Source organism: Patella vulgata, chromosome 3 (assembly GCF_932274485.2).
Source record: "Patella vulgata chromosome 3, xgPatVulg1.2, whole genome shotgun sequence".
NCBI lineage: Eukaryota > Metazoa > Mollusca > Gastropoda > Patellidae > Patella > Patella vulgata.
In genome coordinates this window covers 68,243,782-68,266,355 of record NC_065881.2, presented here as the reverse complement: position 1 = coordinate 68,266,355, position 22,574 = coordinate 68,243,782, and the positions used below count along the sequence as shown (strand labels likewise).

Genomic DNA, 22,574 nt, shown 5'->3' with positions numbered 1-22,574 from the left:
TACATTTTTACTGTCTTTAATATTTAAAATATTCAATAATTTAAAATATAAATCTTACCAAAAAAACAATATTCAATAATTTAAAATAAAAATCTTAACAAAAAAACAATAGTAAAAGACCATGAAATAGGCTATAAAATTTTTTACATAAACTGTGTCACCATTGAAAACACCCAATGCTTTCCCATTTTGTCCACCTGAACCCACATATATTTCCTTTTAAGTCCCAAGAAACTACATTTTCATCGGGCTTGGCCGCATACTACATATTGGCGAGCTTCATAAGATACATCTTTGCCAGTTGTAAGCCCTTCCGACTACAAAACTATAATTTTCATTCATTAATTGGTCAATTTAGCTTCATGATGTGATGGTTTAAAAAATATTTTAAATTTAAAAGTAGTGAGAATTTGGGAAACAGCAAATAATAACATAAGGAATATAATCAATGACATAACTATAACATAATGACTGATACTAGTACCAATATCTAACCATGAACCAGTATCTTTTACCAAAAAATAAAAATGCTGAAAAAAAAAACATAATTAAACAAACTTCATTGGAAAATTTATATAGAAAATAACTTAGAATTAACTTGGAAGAATTACAAATATTAGTAGATTTACAAAGATGTGTCAAACAGACTTCTTAATATTGTGTACTTCCTGTATTTAAGAAGTTTTTTTACAGGTTGACAGTTAGAGTTGAGCATGTGAAACATTTAGCATATTAAAACAGATATGAATGAAAGTATATTTCTTTACATTTATCACAGACCTGTAAAAATTGTTCACAGTTTAGCATCATGCATTTTACATCATTACTACTAAGATCCGTTGTAGTGATAATACATGAAAATAGTAATATAACTTACCAGACCCATAAAATCACACATCAATAATACTAGTAGAAATAAAGTTCTAGTAGGTATTTTAGTTATAACATGAACTCCTCTAAATACACAAGTTACCACTAATAATGGTATTAAATTCTACAATATAAATAAAAAATAATCATGTAACAATATTTTATTCATTAATGCAAAACATATGCAGAACCTGTAAATACATATTTGCCTTTAACTGAGAAGGACTATAAAGCTAACAGTTTTATGATATTTTATTTCCACAATCATAGCTTGGCATCTATTCTGTATGTGACATTTTTTATAATAATGTTTCAGTGATGTTCAAACAGCAATTTGCATACATATTGGATACTATTTTGGCCTGAAACCAATGCTGTCACAAGTTTCACATCACTGTATCAAAGATACTGATGAAAACATATCTAGACCACATAAACTTACTTTTATCATCATCAGTGTTCCCATTGTAGCTGGTTTAAATACTGTTACAAAACAATAAATAGATGCTGGATCAAAACTAAAAAAAACCCAATATTGCATTAATCAATAATCTGATACATCATCACCGCAGGATTAAAGAAGTCATACAGAGTTTTGCCAAATGTAGGCGTTTAAAAAGCAAATTCTAATAAATATGTAAAGATAAGTCCTTTTTATTCCCAAACAACAAAACGTTACGAGATGAAACTGGGGTTTAAACAACTGTCAAACTAAAATATATTCAAATGTAAAAAAAGTTCATAAATTTGTTATTAATAAAAATATTATCCTGTGAAATCAAATATGACTAGACTTCTTTGATTTGGGTAAAAACTAAGTATTGAATTAATTAAGTTGGATGTGTGGATGACTTTGTGAAGTTGATTTCTATGTTTAAAATAAAATTTTAAGAAGTCCCCAGATAGAGACAATGTTGAGATATGATGGGTTATCTGTACAAAACATGAAGCCAAAAACTGAACAGAACATATAACATCAATAATCTAAATAGCATATCAGATCAACCCAACACAATACTTATTTTGGTATAAATCAAAGAGGATTAGCTTCTTTAACTATAGTTTTACTACCTGTTCATACTTGCAATATTTCCTGTACCAAAAAATCCTACGACTATTAAAAATATCTTACAGTAGTTAAGAAATAAAATATATTAAAATATCAATTAACCAGCAGTTGACAGGAAAGATATGCCCACATTTTGCAAGAAATGGATAAAGAACAAGCTAAAAAAAAAAGGTGATTTTTCGTACAATCAGGGGCCATAATCCAAGAAAGAAGTCATGGTCTGAAATGCATGAATATCGAAAGGGACTGAGATCTTTTGGATATAAAGATACATTTTAAGTTTCACCAAAATCAGACAAAGATTGTGACAACCTTCGTATTACATACTTTTACACAATTTGCGTACATGGAGCGGCCATTTTGTCGGGGTGGTTTCGTTTTGATTTTCCAGAAGTTCGAACTCAACCTTCATTATGGTGGAACAGTGATATATGTAAACCTTTTTTTTAAAATTAGATAAAAATTGTAACATACTCAAGCTAAAAATGTGATTTTTCGTACAATCAGGGGCCAAAAGTTATGACCTGATATGTGCAAATATCTTTTGGATATAAACATATATTTTAAGTTTCATCAAAATCGAATAAAAATTGTGACCTCTAGCAGGTGCACAGCCTTAGTATTAAATACTTTTACACTATTTGCGTTCAAGGAGCGGCCTTTTTGTCCGACAGTTTCGGGTGTAACGATGATATATATAAACGATTTTTAAAATCGGACAAAAATTGTGACCTCTAGAGGATCCACACGCTAAAATTACGATTTTTTCGTATAATTAGGGGTCATAATCCAGAAACTTACGGTCTGATGTGAGCAAATATCGAAAGGAACTGAGATCTTTGAGATATAAACACGTTTCAAAATCGTGACCTCTAGATGGTCCACAACCTTGATATTATATACTTTAACACTATTTGCGTACAGGGAGCGGCCATTTTGTCTGTTAGTGTCAGTCCGATTTTCACATATATTTGAACATATTTTTACATTGGATTAAAATTGAGATTACTAGTGGGACCACACGCTAAAAACGTGATTTTTCGTTCAATTAGGGGCCATAATCCAGGAAGTTGCAGTTCGATACGTTTGAATATCAAAAGGAACCAAGATCTTTGGGTTATAAACATATATTTCAAGTTTCATCAAACTCGGATAAAACTTGTGACCTCTAGAGTGTCCACAGGCTAAAAACGTGATTTTTCATACAACCATTAAGTGACAACAATATACGTCCACATAATATGTGGCTGTATAATAAAAAATATAGTTTATTAAATTCAAAAAGAAAACATATATATACATGTATTATAGAAAGGATACATAGAAGAAAGCTCGTCTAAGATCTGCTAACTCTAAACTTCTGCAAGCAGTACTATTGTGATGACTTATAAAATTAGTATTGTTGAACTGTATTTGATTTAAAATCTGAAAAAATATATCAAATATATATGTAAATTGTGTATTATGATGAAATGTGAGATATTTTAAATTTAAAAAGTCACATAATTTTCTTCAAGTAAAATTCTGCTTTCCAGACTACAAAGACAAGAATTGTGGTTTTGAAATTAATGCAACCCAAGGGGGGAGGGGGTGTCTTTGAGTAAACATAAATGTATTGATGTCTTGTTCACATTCATTTCTTGTTTTACGTACTTACTTTTTTCTGATTATTATTTAATGATTCATGCTCCATCTTCAACCAAAAATATAACAACATGGATAATGACAACAGGAAAAATCCTTCAAAACTTAACACAAGATAAGGAAATTAAGATGTATCTAAAACAGGGATGCTATTTCACCTGTTTTTTCCAGGTATTCTTTTTTACTCTTTATAAATGTTTTTGGGTGTTTTAATATTTTCACCATAAGTTCATATTTATAGCCCAATAGAGCATTTATAGCACCATAAAACCTGATATCCAGATAAATATGATACAAGAAAAGCCAACAAAGCCCATATAATTCGAACATCTAATATCTAATCTATCACAAACACCAACGGGTTGTGTTAGTAATTATAATAATTGCTCCCTCATTAGTAATTATTAGTAATGATTGCAATTCTCTCACAGTATTAGCAATTATGATTTCAACTCTCTCACAGTATTAGTAATTATGATTTCATCTCTCTCACAATATTACCTGGTAGCGATTTATGATTTTAACCTGCTCGTATAACAAAAAGCTCATCTTAGCTAGTAGTATCTACTAAAATGCCACTTCTACCACCATATATAAAATATCTTATTCCACTGTGTGATATTTTGAATATCACACCATAATGCTACCAAGTGGGAAGAGAATTATAATTGGTGAAGACAATGTTTTAATAGGGCCAAGTTTGTTAGGACTGTACATGTATGTTGAATCCTATATTATAAATAAGGATACGTAATACACATCAATTGATATAATGCTAGAAATGATAAACCAACACTGGTTAATCTCTCTTCTAAACTATTCTCTGATACTAGCGGTAGACATGGACATATCACTGGAAAAAAAAAAGAACTAGTCTGAAGAACCACACAAAAATGAAATAAAATATCTTATTGATTATTCTGCATTCCTTAATATTTTAAAAAATTTGGTGAGGATATAAAAAATCCAGCAGTTGCCAGGCAAGATACACCCACATTTTGCAAGAGTTGGATTGAGAACAAGCTAAAACAAAAACGTGATTTTTCATACAATCAGGGGTCATAATCCAGGAATTTAAGGTCTGAAATGCGCAAATATCGAAAGAGACTGAGATCTTTGGGATATAAAGATATATTTAAAGTTTCATAAAAATCAGACAAAAATTGTGACATCTATAGAGAGTCCACAACCTTTGTATTACATACTTTTACATAATTTGAGTACAAAGAGCGGTCATTTTGTCGGGCAGTTTCATTTCTATTTTCCCGAAATTGAAGTCAACCTTCATTATGGTGTAACAGTGATATAATTAAACGTTTTTTTAAAATCAGATAAAAATTGTGACCTCTAGAGGATCCACAAGCTAAAAATATGATTTTTCGTACAATCAGGGGCCATAATCCAGGAAGTTATAGTCTGATATGCATGAATATCTAAAGTAACTGTGATATTTGGGACAAAAACATATATATTAAGTTTGAAAAAAATCAAACAAAGATTGTGACCACAGCCTTGGTATTACAATAATTACATACTTTTACACTATTTGCATTGAAAAAGTGGCCATTTTGTCAGGCAGTTTCAGTCTGATTTTTACAGAATTCAAACTCAACCGTCATTAGGGTGTAACGGTAATACATTTAAACAAGCCATAAACACGATTTTTCGTACAATCAAGGGTCATAATTCAAAAAGTTACAATGCGGTATGCATGAATATCGAAAGGAAACAAGATCTTTGGGCTATAAACATGAAGTTCAAGTTTCGTTAAAATCGGATCAAAATTGTGATTTCTGGAGGGTCCACAACCTTGATATACCATATTATTTTTACACTATTTGCATACTAGGGACGCCCATTTTGTCCGGCTGTTTTGGACATTACGGTGTAACAGTGATATATTCAAACGTTTTTTTAAATCGAATAATAATAGTGACCTCTAGAGGGACTAAAAGCTAAAAACGTGATTTTTTCGTACAATCAGGGGTCATAATTCAGGAAGTTACGATCCAATATGCGCGAATATCGAAAGGTTATAAACATGAAGTTCAAGTTTCATCAAAATTGGATCAAAATTGTGACCTCTAGAATGTCCACAAGCTATAAACGTGAATTTTTTTTCGTACAATCAGGGGCCATAATCCATGAAGTTATTGTCTGATATATGCCAATATCTAAAGGAACTGAGATCTTTGGGAGATAGACCTATATTTCAAGTGTCTTCAAAATGGAATATAAATTGTAACCTGTAGACTGTCTACAACCAAATTGTGGATGGACAAACAGACAGGGGTGACAGCATAATACGTCCACACGAAAATGTGGGCGTATTAAAAATGTGATACTATTTGAACAATTTGGTTGTAATAATTGCTTAACAAATTTCTGTTTTTACAGTGTTTTATCATTAACAACAGGACAAACAAATCATGTATTTCTCTGAACTCTGTGATTAAGTTCATAACGTTAGTCATAGATTCAAGGCTCATGTGGATTTTCTCTAGGTTCCCCAGTTTCCTTCCTCTGCTAAAGACCCCTGCATGCCACTAAATCTTTAGCCCCAAAGGGTCTAGTTTGTGTTGAGTGGATATTAAATCACATTTCTCTCTCTTTTCAAACAAATTTGGTTTTTGGATGTATCTTAGAATGTTTCATACTCACCTAATAATAACCAGCTAAATATCTGACAATACAGAGGTAGACCATTACCACTCTTAATACTAGATTTAGTTATATATACAACACATGTAGCCACCAGGATAAATATGCACTGAAATACATGTTGATTTTAAAAATCTGTCACTATATATCTTTATATGAATTTAAGATTATTAGTCACCGTTCAGTCACTAGAATATCTCCTAGCCCTTTTCTCCTATTCCTCTCTAATTTTTGAAAACAAATCAAACTTGTGACCTGGTTGTGGCTCTTTCTGGTGAAATTGAATTAATCAGTTCAACCAGCGGCTGCCAGGCAGGATACGGCCACATTTTCGAGAGATGGATAGAGAACAAGCTAAAAATAAAGTGATTTTTCGTACAATCATGGGCTATAATTCAGGAAGTTACAGTCCAATATGTGCGAATATCGAAAGGAACCGAGATCTTTGGGTTATAAACTTACATTTCAAGTTTCAACAAAATTGGATAAAATTTGTGACCTCTATAGGGTCCACAACCTTGATATACCATATTTTTACGCTATTTGAGAACAAGGGGCGGCCATTTTGTCTGTCAGTTTTGGGCCGACTTTCAAGAAATTCAAATTCAGCCGTCCTAAGGGTGTAACGGTGTTATAATAATACGTTTTTTTAAATCAGATAAAAATTATGACCTCTATATAAGGGTCCACAAGCTAAAAACACAATTTTTTGTACAATCAGGGGCCATAATTCAGGAAGTTAAGGTCCGATATGCGTGAATATCGAAAGAAACCGAGATCTTTGGGTTATAAACTTACATTTCAAGTTTCAACAAAATCGGATAAAAATTGTGACCTCTATAGGGTCCACAACCTTGATATACCATATTTTTACGCTATTTGATAACGAACGGCGGCCATTTTGTCTGTCAGTTTTGGGCCGATTTTCACGAAATTCGAACTCAGCCGTCCTTAGGGTTTAACGGTGATATAATAATACATTTTTTTAAATCGGATAAAAATTATGACCTCTATAGGGTCCACAAGCTAAAAACGTGATTTTTCGTACAATCAGGGGCCATAATTCAGGAAGTTACGTTCCGATAGGCGCGAATATCGAAAGGAATCGAGGTCTTTGGGTTATAATCATACATTTCAAGTTTAAACTGAATCGGATAAAAATTTTGACCTCTACAGTGTTCACAAGCTAAAAACGTGATTTTTCGTACAATCAGGGGCCATAATCCATGAAGTTACAGTCCGATACATGGCAATATCGAAAGGAACCGAGATCTTAGGGTGATAAACCTATATTTCAAGTTTCATTGAAATCGGATAAAAATTGTGACCTGTAGACTGTTCACAAACAATTGTGGACGGACAGGGGCTACGACAATATACGTCCACATGAAAATGTGGGCATATAAAAATTTGATATTTTAGAGATATTTTAAAGATTAAACATATACAGTACCTCTATAATTAATATCCAATTAATCCTATTTCTTTTATATCTTTTATGTTCCCTGCAATGGAAAATACTTGAATTACATCTTTACATTCATTCAAATTTAGTATTCTAAATTCTAATATGAGAATTTTAAAGTATGTTAAATCACTGATATGATTATTTTATCCTCTTCCTTACTTGTTTGTTAAGTATCATATTATAATAATCATGATTAGAGATATTAAAGATTGCATACTTACCACCACACTATTACTACACCTAACATAAACTCCGCCAAACCAGATACCATACTGAAATATATTAAATATATAGAGAGAAATAGGGTATAATGGCCACTCAACACAAACTAGGTCATTTCGGGACTAACACATGGTTGAATTTTTTATTTCAATAATTCACTTGCGCGTAGGGTTCTTTAGCAGTGGGAGGAAACCGGGGGACCCAGAGAAAACCCACGAGGTTGGACAGGGGAATTGAAACCATGCCAGTTAACTCAATGACAGATCTTATAACATAGCTTGCATGTGCGATAAATTCGGCCATCCAATCTCCCTATATTAAATATCAGATATAAGTTTGTTGTACTGTTATGTACATAGAAAAGTGAAATGCAAGTGTGAACAATGTTATCCTTGAATAAACACCTCAGTACTCTTGAAATCCTGTGTTTAAACGGAAAACATACATCAAACAAAACACATTTTATAGATGTCAGAGATTTCAGACATATAAGAAGAGTTCTAAAATCATATTACTTAAATGGATTCTCAAAAACTTTCTTGCTGATATACTCTTGACCTTTTCAGTACGAGTTAACGATGGTCTCACTTAAACTCTAATTCAGTAGTGAAAAGGCAACACTTGTTTGGGATTTCTGGAAAGAACATGCAAAAATCTAACAAAGTTTTAAAACTAAGCTTGCCAGGCAATTTAATATATGCCCAGCAACAACATCATCACCTGTGTTGAAATATGTTGAAATAGACCTTACTTCTTATGATTTTTACCTCATGTTTTAAAACATATGCAAGGTTTTGAAATTAGGGTCCTATAGCCTACTCTAAAGTGAGTACAATGTGAAAATGGGCCAATAACCCTACTCTTAAAAGAGACTACAATAGGGAAATATCCTTTAATCATCAATGATAAGTCAGGGGCAATAACTGCGGAAGCACTTATGTGATAAACCTTAAAACTGACAGGAATCATCTTTATCCAAATAGGCCTACTAACCATTCCTATAATTTTCTCAACCCTTGTTTAGTATTGCATTCCCATGCTTTAAAAGTAAAAATATGATCATAAAGACAAAGCTTCGATTTACAATCTGAATACCATAATCAACAATATCAGAATTCTATCCTGTATTGCATTCACAAGATTTCATAACTTTGATTATAAAGAAGAGATTTATGACCCAATGAATAATATGTCTGAGCCTCCACAACCCACATTAAAATTGGGCAACATAAAACAAACGATTCTTTTAGATATTTAATAACAGACTATACATTAATGTTAAAAATATCTGTACCTATATATGTTATTATGATGGAAATGAAATACTTACACGACAGCTATATTAGAATTCCGACCAACCAATGGTAAAAGTGGAAATACAGCTACTAATAAACAACTAACACACCAACCAATTACACTTATCTAAAACATATAAATATTAATACATTCTAATGATATAACACTAATTGGCAGCAGATGTAAACCCCAATAAGTATGGTTGGGTTCCATCTTAATAAAGATCCATTATGGCCAGTTTAGTATGGTATATTAAAAAGTATGGAATAAAAATATCAATTTGCCAAGAAAGATAATTCTTTCAGCAAACAACATAACTGACTGTTATTACACAACCCTTTCTCTTTATTTCACAAAGTTTTTTTATTATATTAAATCATACATATCCATATACCTTGTTGAAAGTAATTGATGAATTAAAAAATGGCCACAGTGCCATACCAACCAGTCCAATAGATAACAATTCACGATAGAAAAAACCTAAAACCTGAAATATTAAACAATTATTTAAATCTATTCAATATACTCTGTCTATAATATAGAAATGCTCTAATTTTAGATATAAATGAGTATAAGCAGTGTAATCAACAGGATTTTACGTGCACTAAAGACAATCTTGGCTATCATCCATTCCAATCAAAGTACAAATTGATAATTAGAGAATTATTATTATATTTATGTGGGGATCATACCATTTTACAAAATTCAAAATAAATTGTAAATATCTTACTAGAATCTGTAAGCCTAATAAAGTGATAAAAATAGACAATGATAATGTTAATATTTCTTTTCTCCCCTTTATCGCATTTAAATGATGCATCACAAATTTTAATCTGAAAAAAAAAGAAGAAAAATTCATATTATTATTCATTATTTTCACTTGCATTTTGATTATCTAATTATCTGTGTCAAAATATAGTACTGACAAATTATGCTCTTCAAAAAATGTAGGGGATATTCAGAAACAATAAAAAACTGTGGAAATGCACTGCTGTTTTTATTAGAGGTAATTAGTGTATGTTAATAACAGGCCGACTGCCTACACATGAACATAAATAGGTTCATATGGGCAGCTTATCTGACAGCCCCATTTCACTCGCAAAGAGATACACCGTCAAAAGTGAAAATGGATGTTTTTGATTTTTGTCTTAATAATGAGTAATTGCTCCATCAATCCTCAGACATTCAGCAATTCGTCATGGCATGCTCCTAATTAACCGTCATATCACGATTTGGGGCAATCTGACCCACTCCTCTTGCAGTGCCACGGCCAATTCTTGCAGTATTGTCGGTTGACATTGACGTCGACAAACACGTCTCCCGATCAAATTAAACGTAACACATGAAAGCAAAGATACGCTAAACATTAAATCTTATGCAAGAACCGATAGGAAAGCAAACATGGATAGATAAACCAGCACGCGGCAGTTTTCATCAACCCTTTCTTGAAGTGTCAAATTTGACAATGAACCCCTCCCACATGTATGGCCCTATTGCATGTCGCATGTGCAGCTCAGTGGTTGGGGCGATAAGTTCTTTGTCTGTGGACATACTCTCAAAGCATGTCAAGTGACCAGACTATTTATCATATCACAATCTGCATAGGTATTTGCATTTCAATATCCCCCACTTTTTTTTTTTGAAGAGTATATAATTGATAGCATAATTAAAATGATATAGAACACATTGTCTTACCCTTTTGTAGCTTTACTCCATAATATTACTGGTAATAAACAATATAAATAGTATGTCCAAGGTGAATGTTGAACTGAAAAGAAAATTCATTAAAAAAAAATCCTAAAGCTGTAATTTCAACACTAGAGGGTTTAATGTGTTTTTTTAAATTAAAACTGATATAACATCAACATCTTTAGGTGTTCAGTTAGAAGAATCATCATGGGAATCAGATTCAACATATTTCCATGACTGTAATTTTTATAGAATTATGCTTTAAAAAAATCTATTTCACATCAGCATTGATTTAAATTAAAGAGAGAGAGAGAGAAATGGGATTTAACGTCCACTCAACACAAACTAGGTCATTTCGGGACTAACACAAGGTTCAATTTTATTTCAATAATTCACTTGCGTGTAGGTGTTTAGCAGTGGATGGAAACCGGAGGACCTGGAGAAAACCCACGAGGTTGGACAGGTGACCCTACTCCTTGTCACGTACAACCGGGGAATCGAAACCCCGCCAGTTGACTCAATGACAGGCCGTATGATACAGCGCACGTGCTAACCATTCGGCCATCCAATCCTCTTGATTTAAATTAAAGTTACCTAGTAATACTGTTAGCACCAATAATCCTAAAATAATAAAAAGTGTTGTCTGCTGCAAGTATGATCCTGTATTTAATTTTATTGTTGAGTTTTCTTGTAAAGCTAGTTGTAATATAAAAGCCATCCATCCTAAAAACCCAGATACAATACTAGCTCTGAAATAATACAACATACATATGATCATAAATTAATTAATAAATCAAGTTACTACCAAATAAGTCTGGCATATATGTTAGCCATCTTTGAACTCCATCAAGGCATTTACCTAATGTACGCCTACACCAAGTTTGAACATTCTAGCTCAATGAGAAAGAGAGTTATTATGTTTAAAAGTCTCGACCAATCAAATTGCATATCACTCTGCTTGCCCTGAGCAGAAAATGTTCATTATTGAACATAATCAAGGAATTGATGTAATGAAACTATACACCAAATTTCATCACTCTCACTTAATTAGACAGACAGATTTTAATAGTCCCCTGCTTTCTTCGAAAGGCAAGGGGACAATGATTAATTACTAGATATAGCTCACCCAAGAAATAATCTGTTATATGTTTGATAATAATTTAATCCTTCTAGAGTGATTTTAATCAGTAGGTCACCTTCTTTAATCTGAAAAATATTCATTATATACAGCTGTATCTTTAGACTACAGTCTTGTTTATGGAGAATTTATAGTTATCAAAACTCAAATCAGAGTCCTTTCCATAATATTCTAATTTTACAGCCACATAACTTTTAAGCTAATATAAAACAAATATTTTGAAAGCATATAGGCTTAAAAAACAATTGTTGCATATGTAAGAGCCTTCATTCAAACACTGTGTAAAATGTAAGTTTTCTGCCATATAGGAAGCAGGGTAATTTAACACTCAAATGTCTGTATGGCATGGAATTTATTGTATGTTTCAATCACTATTTGCTACTAGCATGCGATTAGGGCAATTCAGTAATTTGGTACCGAGTAGAGCTATGGTTCAAAATAAAGCCCATTTGGAGCACCAAGTTCCAATTTAGGTGACAAATTGTGCCAGAAAATGGAACCCGTGTTCTTCACAAGTTGAGAATTGAATATAAAACCTGGTTTACTATTATCAACAGTATAAATATACTCACTGCCTGCTGGTAGAGGCCATTTTTCATCAGAGATCTTAAATTCTTTAAAGCATCAAACTACAAATAAAAAATAAAATCCTAAAAGCATATCTTATAAAGCATCACATTACTGTATTTCAAGACACTAAATACAATTTTATAACACTTGATAAAATCTTAAATATGTACAAAAACAAATATGTACAAATTAAAAAACATAAATTACCGTTTTTGTTGGTGTCAATTCTCTGAAAAACAACCAAAGTAAACCATTATTAATTGCAGGTATGAAAGTACTAGTTATTATCATAGTTAAGTTCTAATTTCAAGATGCACATACGGCAGAAAATTATTTCTCATAAACAATCTACATACTTGTACGGTCTGAATGTCACAGATATTGAACTTTCTTTAACTTGATTCATTTTAACCTTAAAAAGAAAATACACCCATTAGATACATATCATTACATACACCATGTCATTACATACAACATATACCACAACACGTCCCATATACCATTACATACACCATGTCATTTTACATTCACCGTGTCATTACATATCCCATATATCATTACATACACCATAATCATTACATACACCATATCACTACATATCCCATATATCATTACATATCCCATACATCATTACATACACCATACATTATTACATACACCATACATCATTACATATCCTATATATCATTACACTGTACATACACCACATCATTACATACACCATACATCATTACATATCCCATACATCATTACATACACCACATATCATTACATACACCATATCTCATTACATACAGGACAGCAACAACGAGGATAAAAGCAATAATATATAGCATATGAAGCGACCAAAACCTTTTCCAAGCTCTCAAATCAAACAGAGCTATACTGTTATAGCCATTTAAAAATATGATTCTCACTTATTAAAGATGCATTATTCAAGAGATAAATGTGCCTATTGTAGGTTTTTCTTTAGGACTTAAATGGTATATAGATTACTAATTAGACATTTATTAACATGACAAGACCTTAATCAACTCTCTAGGCCATCGGGTGGCTCTGATTTTAAGTGGATTAGAATGGTTCGACCATTTAATGATTTAATTTAAAAACAGAGAAGCGAGGCTAAGTTTCGAATAACCAGTACCGTGGTTAAGATAATAAACAATCAATGCACACATCTTGTCAAAACTACAAACGAACCATTATAGCAAAAACATCTAGCACTTTATCTAAATCTTACATAATGTATCTTTAAGAAGTGATAGCCCAGCATTCTAGGCCAGGACTCTTGTTTAGATTATATTTGCCAGTTTTGACTGAAATTAACCAGTTGGAGAATTTACCAATCAATCAATGCATGTGCCATAAAATTAGGTATTTCAAAGAATTTAACTTAAAACAATATGAATTCATTTAAATTTTTTAGTTTTAACTTGCAAAAATACTTAAAATTTTTAGGTGATAGCTTGGTTAATGGCATTCATCTAGATTATCTAGTAAATACTCGTTCATTTAACTCTTAGAACCCAAAATGTCGCAAAACCGGCTTGACATTGTATCGCATATACCCGAAATGTCTGTTTTGCGGCTTGGGGCGTATTGTTTGAATCGCGGCCTGAACAATAATAATTTAGCCAATCAAAATACAGTTTACCGTTTGCTCCGGGTCTGTTGGTAACAGTGACTTCCTTCTAGATTGTTTACATTTAGATATTAGCAAATTATTCGATATAATATGTGTTCTAAACGATTAAATACAACGGATGCGCTAGCGCTTTTAAAATGAGCGATAATGACGACGATATTAATGGTTCGGATTACGGCAATGAGAGCGACTTTGAAAGTAAATATGATCCAGATTCTGACGAAATTAAATATTGTGATTAAATATCGTTGTTTCATCATTTCACACAATTTTAAACACATATAATATCAAATTCACACCTAACATTTAGTCCCAATCAAAATGACGTCATTTTTCCATATTCCTGCTGTAAAGTCAGGGTGGGGTGTGCCACACCCAAAATATTTTCAGGGTTCAAAGGGTTAAGCTAAAATTTGTAATAGATGCCTTATGCAAATATAAATCTGATTCCACTTACCTCATACTGAGCTAACATTTGAAGTGCATTAGTATATAAAGCCTCTGCTTTCTGCCAATCAGAGATATCCAAATAATCTTTAGGTAGGGTACCCTGAAATGATTAGACACATCCACATTTTCACAATTATCTAATCTGGTATGCTATCCAACTAAAATAAATTAGAATTTTGTCAAAGCTATGTTTCAAAAGCATTTAACAAATTTCAGAAAAGATCTTTCAATAGGCAAAATGGAACTTACCACGGAATTCATTGGAAATGGAGCACCTATTAAATATGTCATCAGTGGAGCTATATCAGCCTGTATAAAAGAAAAGGTCGTGTTTTGGGGGCTTTAATATACTGAACAGTCATAATTCATTTTACATCATCACAACAATAATAAAATGAGTGGCCATCTTGGCACATACACCCACTTGAAGTTTTCGGAAATGACAACCATCAAATAATATTTCTCATATAATAACTGGCTTGAACTAAGAGAGAAAATGTAATATTAAATCATTTACTATGACTGAAAAAAAATAAAGAGAGAAAATGAGAGAGAGAGAGAGAGAGAGAGAGAGAGAGATGGGGTTTAACGTCCACTCAACACAAACTAGGTCATTTCGGGACTAACATATGGTTTAATTTTATTTCAATAATTCGCTTGTGCGTAGGGGTCTTTAGCAGTGGGAGGAAACCGGAGGACCTGGAGAAAACCCACGAGGTTGAACAGGCGACCCTACTCCTTTTCACGTACAATCAGGGATTCGAAACCACGCTAGTTGACTCAATGACAGGCTTTATGATACAGCACGCACGTGCTAACCATTCGGCCATCCAACCCCTTGAAAACAATAAGACCAACAGAAAACTCTGTTGAGATTTAACATCATTATACATGACAATGTACATATTTCTGTTATCATACCTGTTCTACATCATTTCTTAACAGATGATTTAATTTCCAATCTATAAATAAAATATTACATACATAAATATTTTAACAGTACAATATCACAGATTTAAAGTCATTCAGACATACACTCTATTAATTTTTCTCTAATATCATAAGCCAAACCCTCAATGATATTTCCTTTCTATTAACAAACAACAGGCACAAGACAGCCTCTAACATTTTTTTTAATCATATAAATTATCGTTGTAAAGTCAGTGATAAATATATATACAGATAATAAAACATATTGGGGGTATTAAAACAACAGATTACCTTTACAGAAGTTATCAGTATAATGACCACATGTTTGTTCATGTACAGGTAGTTGTATACCAGCACCCCATGCAACTAATGGTGTTAATGTTTCACTAGGATCACCAGCACCATGAGATCCTTAAATAAAATACAATATTCTCTATATTAAACTCAATCATTCAGTCTACATTATCTGAGAGAGAGAGAGAGAGAGAGAGAGAGAGAGGTTTAACATCCACTCGACACAAACTAGGTCATTTTGGGACTAATATTTGGTTCAATTTTATTTCAATAATTCCCTTGTACGTAGGGGTCTTTAGCAGTCTTGACGACAACAGAGGACCTGGAGAAATTCAATGAGGTTGGACAGACAACCTTACTACGTGTCACGTACAACCGGGGAATCGATACCATGCCAGTTGACTAAATGACAGACCTTATGATACAGTGCACACGCGCAAACCATTCAGCCATCCACACCCCGCTGCATTATGTGTGACTTCTACTAAAGAAAAACATATCGAAATGTCAACATTTTCTGCACCCGAAATTAACCATTTTGTGCTGTATTAGAAAAATCCTAATTTCACACCATGTACATGTATGTTTAACCATGGACCATGTAAGGTCCATGGTTCAACTATGCGGAAAGATTGTTTGGCCGAAATGAAATGAAATGGATTCAGCGTCCTACTGTTCTGTACTGACTAATGAAGAATGGGTTTGGCTGAATATGTATATACCATAATGCTTTGCGGTTAAAAGTCACAATCTATTATTAGCTTATGAATAAAGTGCTATAGAGCTGATTCACATGTGTTTAAATATACCCTAATGTTTTTTATGACATTCTTTCCACATTGAGATATATCAATAACAAGAACAGCATCATATGAATTAACTCTTTGTAGACCAATAAATTTGTGCTGTTTATTCATACAAATAATAGCTAAAAAGTTTGAAGAATTATCAAGGTAAAAATAGGTATAGAATCATACCCCAATCAGTCATGCCATGATCAGATGTAAGAACATAAGCTGTTTGACCATCATCATCATAATAATCTTCTATTAATTCTTCCATCATCTTAACTCCTTTATCAACATGTTCTACATTCTGTAAATAAGCTCTGAAAAAAAAAGGCAACTAGAAATTTATAATTACTGATGTATAGATTTCTCAGTCGAAAATTGACTGGTTTATAAGTCATCAGGTTGGAGCTTTATAGTATAGACTTATTGATGACGTATCATATTTAGGTTTGATGAATATTCCCTTTCTAGACAAGGAAATGAGTATACCGGTATATATAAGTGTAAAATACTTACTGTGAATATGGTTTATGTGAATGACCATTTGTATCAATACCCAGTAGATGTAGAAAAAATACAATCTTATTCTGATGAAGTTTATCGTGTAAAGGTTTATCTAATTTAGATTTTGCAAAAAATTCCTGAAATAAACAATACAGATACTTTATATATCAATTTAAAGATTAGAGTTAGCGAGAGAGAGAGGGAGTGAGAAATGGGGTTTAACATCAACTCGACTCAAACTAGGTCATTTCGGGACTAACACATGGTTCAATTTTATTTCAATCATTCGCTTGCGCGTAGGGGTCTTTAGCAGTGGGAGGAAACCGGAGGACCCGGAGAAAACCCACGAGGTTGGACAGGGGAATTGAAACCATGCCAGTTAACTCAATGACAGACACCACACCATACCCACACCCCCGATTAGAGTTAGCAAAATAATATTCACAAATAATAAATGTGTTTATATACCTTCTTTTTTTTTATTAACATAGGTCTAGTTTGTGGTTTGGCATAAACTATGTATCCATTTGGATCATAAACTTTATGATACACTCTGATAAAATATCTACATGTAATTCACAGTCAAATGGAAAATACAGAATCTTGTTCCTTTGCAGTAATTGATACACAAATATCTAACAGTGTACCGAGATAACATCCAATATTAGATTTAATCAAACTATCTTTTAGTGTGACAACGCCTGGAAATAGGACACCTGTCACAGACATTGACATGATAAAATTCTGGATATGTCAGGCACAAAACCTCTGGTGTCTGTCATTCTGTTTGGAACAGATTTGTCTTTTTTATTGATATTATAAATACATGCCCACCACAAAGTTCAAATTGTTAGTAACTAGTTCATTAGTAACTGACATTTTGTAAAGTATAATTAATACTGTTATTTTTTGGCCTGAGTGTGACAAATTATTTTGCTTTACTGTATGTACATGTAGAGCCTACATATTCTATCTACTGACCGTAACTTTGTCAAAAACCCAGGTATCAAGTCTAGTTGAATCATGTCCACCAAAATCAACCCATTCAGCAGAATAACAGTTGATGAATACATGATCACCACTAGCCCCTTTAAATATAGAATATAAAACATAATTTAACACAGCTGGGGTATAATCAATGCTCAAAGCCACCTTTTTTAATTTAGCAGAAATGGATTTGACACATATACACTTATATATAAATGATATAATGGTATTTCAGTCAAATGTGCATACATTTTGTTGACTTCTGTAACAGTCAGGGCAGCAGCTTTATTGTCATATTTTTTTATGAGCATCGATCATGTCAACACAATTAAAGATAAATAGCAGCAATACATGTCATTTTCGTTATTTAAATTTAATAAATTAAGAGCTTAAATGTTAGATACCATCTTGAGCAGGATGTCCAGGGATAGAAATGAATTATGCTTCAGGTATTCAGGTACAAAAAAGACCATTAATGGTCACAAATTACATTATGATTTGAATAAATTTTGGACCAATGTGTTTTCTGGTATCGTCTAAAAAGCTATATTTTCCTTTTAATCTTGAATATTGTGTCTTTAAGGTAATGCATACAAATTAAGCCCCATAGTTAATATTATCAAATTAGCACAATTCCACAACACTTCATATAATATATATCATTGGTTGCAAGAAATTAATGCATTTACTGACAAAAGTCTACCATAACAATTCCATACTCCACACTAGCTACGCATTATTTTACCTTTAGAAAACATGGGGAGAACATCAGGACTTCCCCAGGCCCAGGTATATCGACTTTCGTTAAACACAGAATCAAAGTTAACTGGATTTTCTTTCCAACCTACAAAAAATATCAAGACAGAAAAAATGATTAATTGATAAAAATTGAAACTTTGTTGATTAAAAATCTAACTAAAAAATGTGTCTGATACATGTACAGTAAACAATATAATTTAAGGATCGAAAAGATCAATTACCTATATGTTCTTAGGTTTTAAAAGAAAGAAAAACTTTAAATAGCTTTAAACAATTTGATCAAATTGACCTTATTTCATCTAGCTTTTGAAAGATATCTATAAACATCATGACTTACCTTTAGCTACAGCACTGACATCTTCATAAAATCCAGCTATAAGAGCCACATGGCCAGGTCTTGTTTCAGTTGGTACTCTAGTGTGTGAAACTCCCCATGATCCTCTAGTTTCTATTATATTTCTATAATAAAACCATTTTTTTTTTTAAAATACTGTCATTAATATATAAATATATAATCAACAAACATTGAATATATGTCCAGGGAGAAATTTAGATGCATCATAAATAAAACTAATAAAAGGTTGTTCTCTCAACTTGAAGACATGTCACAAGTTTGCGTTGACCTACATATTCTTCCCCCTCCTCTCCAGGATCCATTTCTGTAGTTTAGTGCTTACAATGTCTGTGTAGTTTGTGTGTCTTGTTCGCAAGTTTGTCTTATTGGTTTTGTTTGCATGTAGCGTGTGGTCCTCCTTGACTTACATGCACTATTATGGTTTCTTTTACCCCCTAAAATGTAAATGTACATGTATATTGTTTACCTCAGATACGGTGCAATTGTTTTTCCATCTTTTTCAAGTTCATAAAATTTATCAGCTCTTAATCCATCTGCCACAAAGAGCACTAGTCGTTTAGCTGGAGGAGGTAACGTTGAGGAATAACTTGTCATACCATGTACCAATGGTGAAGTGAAATAAACATCAAATATTGAATAGAATAATATAACATGAACTACTAATCCAGTTACAATCAACTGCCATAATTTCATCTTAGACGACTGAAAAAGATAATTATAGAGATTACATCCAATCAATATAAACACTATACCATACAGGTATAACTTCCCTATAATCAAAAATTGCAGTGAGATACTAAAATCTTACCACTACTTTTGACACAAAAAAATTACGATTTTAAATTATAAATTACAAATTGGCATAAATCATTGTCATATGAGTTGAAATACATGTAACAGTGGATTTGGGTAAATCGTGCTATCCCCTTCAACTTGAATAACCACATTTAGCCTCAATTTTACCTTTAATCTTATATATTTCCTTAAATTAAGGCTTAATCTTTGAAAGGTGAACATATTCGTGGTTTTAAAAAGTTAAAGGAGAAAAACTCCTAAACTCTAAGGGAACTTTCTCAAATTGATAAATTATGGCTGAAAGCTGTTGTTATTTCATCGATTGTGAACAAACTACTTAATAATTATTATTAAAAACTTGCCGGTATGTTTGAAGTCACCTCACGTTAAATAAAATCCATTGAACAATTAAATATCCCAACGAATAAAAATGTTCTCTCTTGAAAAGTCAAGGTTTTTGCTTGTATTTTCCACAGTGTTCATTACACCATTGCACATGTCACGTGATGAGCTAAACCATCGTAAGATGTTGAAGGGGGGTAAAGGTTGACAGATTTTGACAATCACAGGTGTTGCAATCAAAACAATGTGCGACCTTTTCGATCGTTTGGGCAACAAAAATAGCAACTGAAGACAATAACATTAATTTGGAAACAATTGATTGTCAGTCTACTAAATTTTATTCACAATGAGTATATCACCGATTACACGGATACTCGTAAACATAATATTGCTTTTTACATCATCATCACCCCATAATTGTATATACCCTGTATATTATATATACTTTTATAAATTATATTACATCCCTGTCAATTATGGACAAGTTTATAATATAAATAAACAAACTTTATTTCATAATTTTAATTGATCATATTTCATAATGGGGTCTAATCCCAATGACCTGTGGTTATTAGTCCATTTTCAAAGTTTATGATTACCACAAAAATATGAAAAGAAGTTCACTGCTTCTCAATAATTTCCATATTTAATTCACGTTCCGACTGTTCATATCAATAATGTTACTGATTAAATTATCTTTTTTCTGTTTATTCGACATATACTGAAATCAAAACATTTTTTGATAAGAATAGTTCAGGATGTCTAAACACCATTTATCGTCTTTATAAAAATGTATTTAAAACAAAAAAATTACTTGTCAAAAGAGGCATGCAGATTGCTGTATTATTAGGTCATATGTGTTAATTATTCAGACCGTGGGAAAAACTTGTGCAAGTTTTGCGCTAAATTCAACCATTTTCACTGCATCTGTGTATTGACGTTCATCAGGAAATATTACAGATATTCAAGGGCCAGATTCAAGACCTGTAAAATGAATGTCATTCTTTTTGTTCTGCACCTGCGTTTAAAAGAAATAATGCCACCCAACTCTCTAATCAAATAATTAATACAAGACAGAAACAAAATAACAGACTACAGGCGTATCTATGTTTGTAAATGCTCGAACTTATTACTGAGTCCCAGAGCACTTTGAATTGTGGTGAGAGAGAGAGCAAGAGAGAGAGAGTTCAACATCCACGACACAAACTAGGTCATTTTGGGACTAACACATGCATGGTTCAATTTTATTTCAATAATTCAAGTGCGCGTAGGGGTCTTTAGTATTGGGAGGAAACCAGACGACTCGGAGAAAACCCACAAGGTTGAACATACAACCGGGGATATGAAACCACGCCAGTTGATGACTCTAATGGACTAATGACAGACCTTATGTTACAGCACACACGTGCTAACCATTCGGCCATCCAACCCTTGTCGTAAAATTATGATAGACAAGCCTTGCTGACACCCCCTTGTACGAAATGATCTATCCAGATAAGTGATGTAAATAGCTTCCATTTTTGTATTTCTCAATTAAGTCGATGTCCAAGTTTGTGATGACTTTAATTTTACAAGAGAGAACTTTTTTATTGGTTGGGATATTTAGTTGTAGGCTTCAATGGATTTTATTTAATAGCCATAATTAAGTAGTTTGTTCATAATCGAAGAAATCCGTTTAAAATTTACGACGGTTTAGACAGTGTGACGTGTCAGTCAGTAGTCAGTACTTAATTGTCAGTAGAGTAATTCTTACTGTAAACTGTATACGCAGTGACCCAATGTACAAAAATCGTAAATACAGTTCTTAAAAAAGACAGAATGACTGCACCCTACTGACATCCTACAGAAAAGGTTCCAAACGGATAATATTGCAGTGGTTTGACACAAAGTGCTAGTAACAAATAACGTATAGATTAAAGTTTACTATTAGTATTGTAAAAAGTCTTTTAACTCTTCAACTCATCGCAAACTCACTGGCAGATTTCAGGGTGCAAAGAATTTTCTTGCCAGAGTAACTTCCCTTCTTTCTGTAAGAGAATGTTTTCGATTGGATAGCTGCCACAATGAGAACAAGTTTAGTCCAATCGTAGACGCT

General features: G+C 32.5%; 1 protein-coding gene across 2 annotated transcripts; it reads right to left on the bottom strand.

Moving 5' to 3' along the window:
* On the bottom strand, positions 1 to 22,499 carry LOC126815689 (GPI ethanolamine phosphate transferase 1). Of its 2 annotated transcripts, none has more exons than XM_050541558.1 (30): positions 22,404 to 22,499; positions 19,809 to 20,044; positions 19,325 to 19,446; positions 18,974 to 19,072; positions 18,223 to 18,329; positions 17,254 to 17,378; positions 16,924 to 17,054; positions 15,944 to 16,063; positions 15,644 to 15,684; positions 14,972 to 15,031; positions 14,730 to 14,822; positions 12,984 to 13,039; positions 12,835 to 12,856; positions 12,630 to 12,686; positions 12,046 to 12,125; positions 11,514 to 11,668; positions 10,926 to 10,998; positions 9,961 to 10,063; positions 9,625 to 9,717; positions 9,265 to 9,356; positions 7,934 to 7,984; positions 7,698 to 7,749; positions 6,245 to 6,353; positions 4,334 to 4,436; positions 3,597 to 3,687; positions 3,260 to 3,364; positions 1,942 to 1,997; positions 1,313 to 1,388; positions 878 to 994; positions 1 to 530 (listed from the first exon to the last, which is right to left on the bottom strand). In XM_050541558.1, exons 2-30 carry the CDS (start codon positions 20,033 to 20,035, stop codon positions 342 to 344), a joined length of 2,805 nt encoding a protein of 934 aa, XP_050397515.1. In that variant the 5' UTR covers positions 20,036 to 20,044; positions 22,404 to 22,499; the 3' UTR covers positions 1 to 341. The 2 variants fall into 2 exon arrangements, with proteins under 2 accessions (XP_050397515.1, XP_050397516.1); XM_050541559.2 differs by having other exon boundaries at positions 22,454 to 22,491.
* Positions 22,500 to 22,574: the final 75 nt, after the last annotated feature.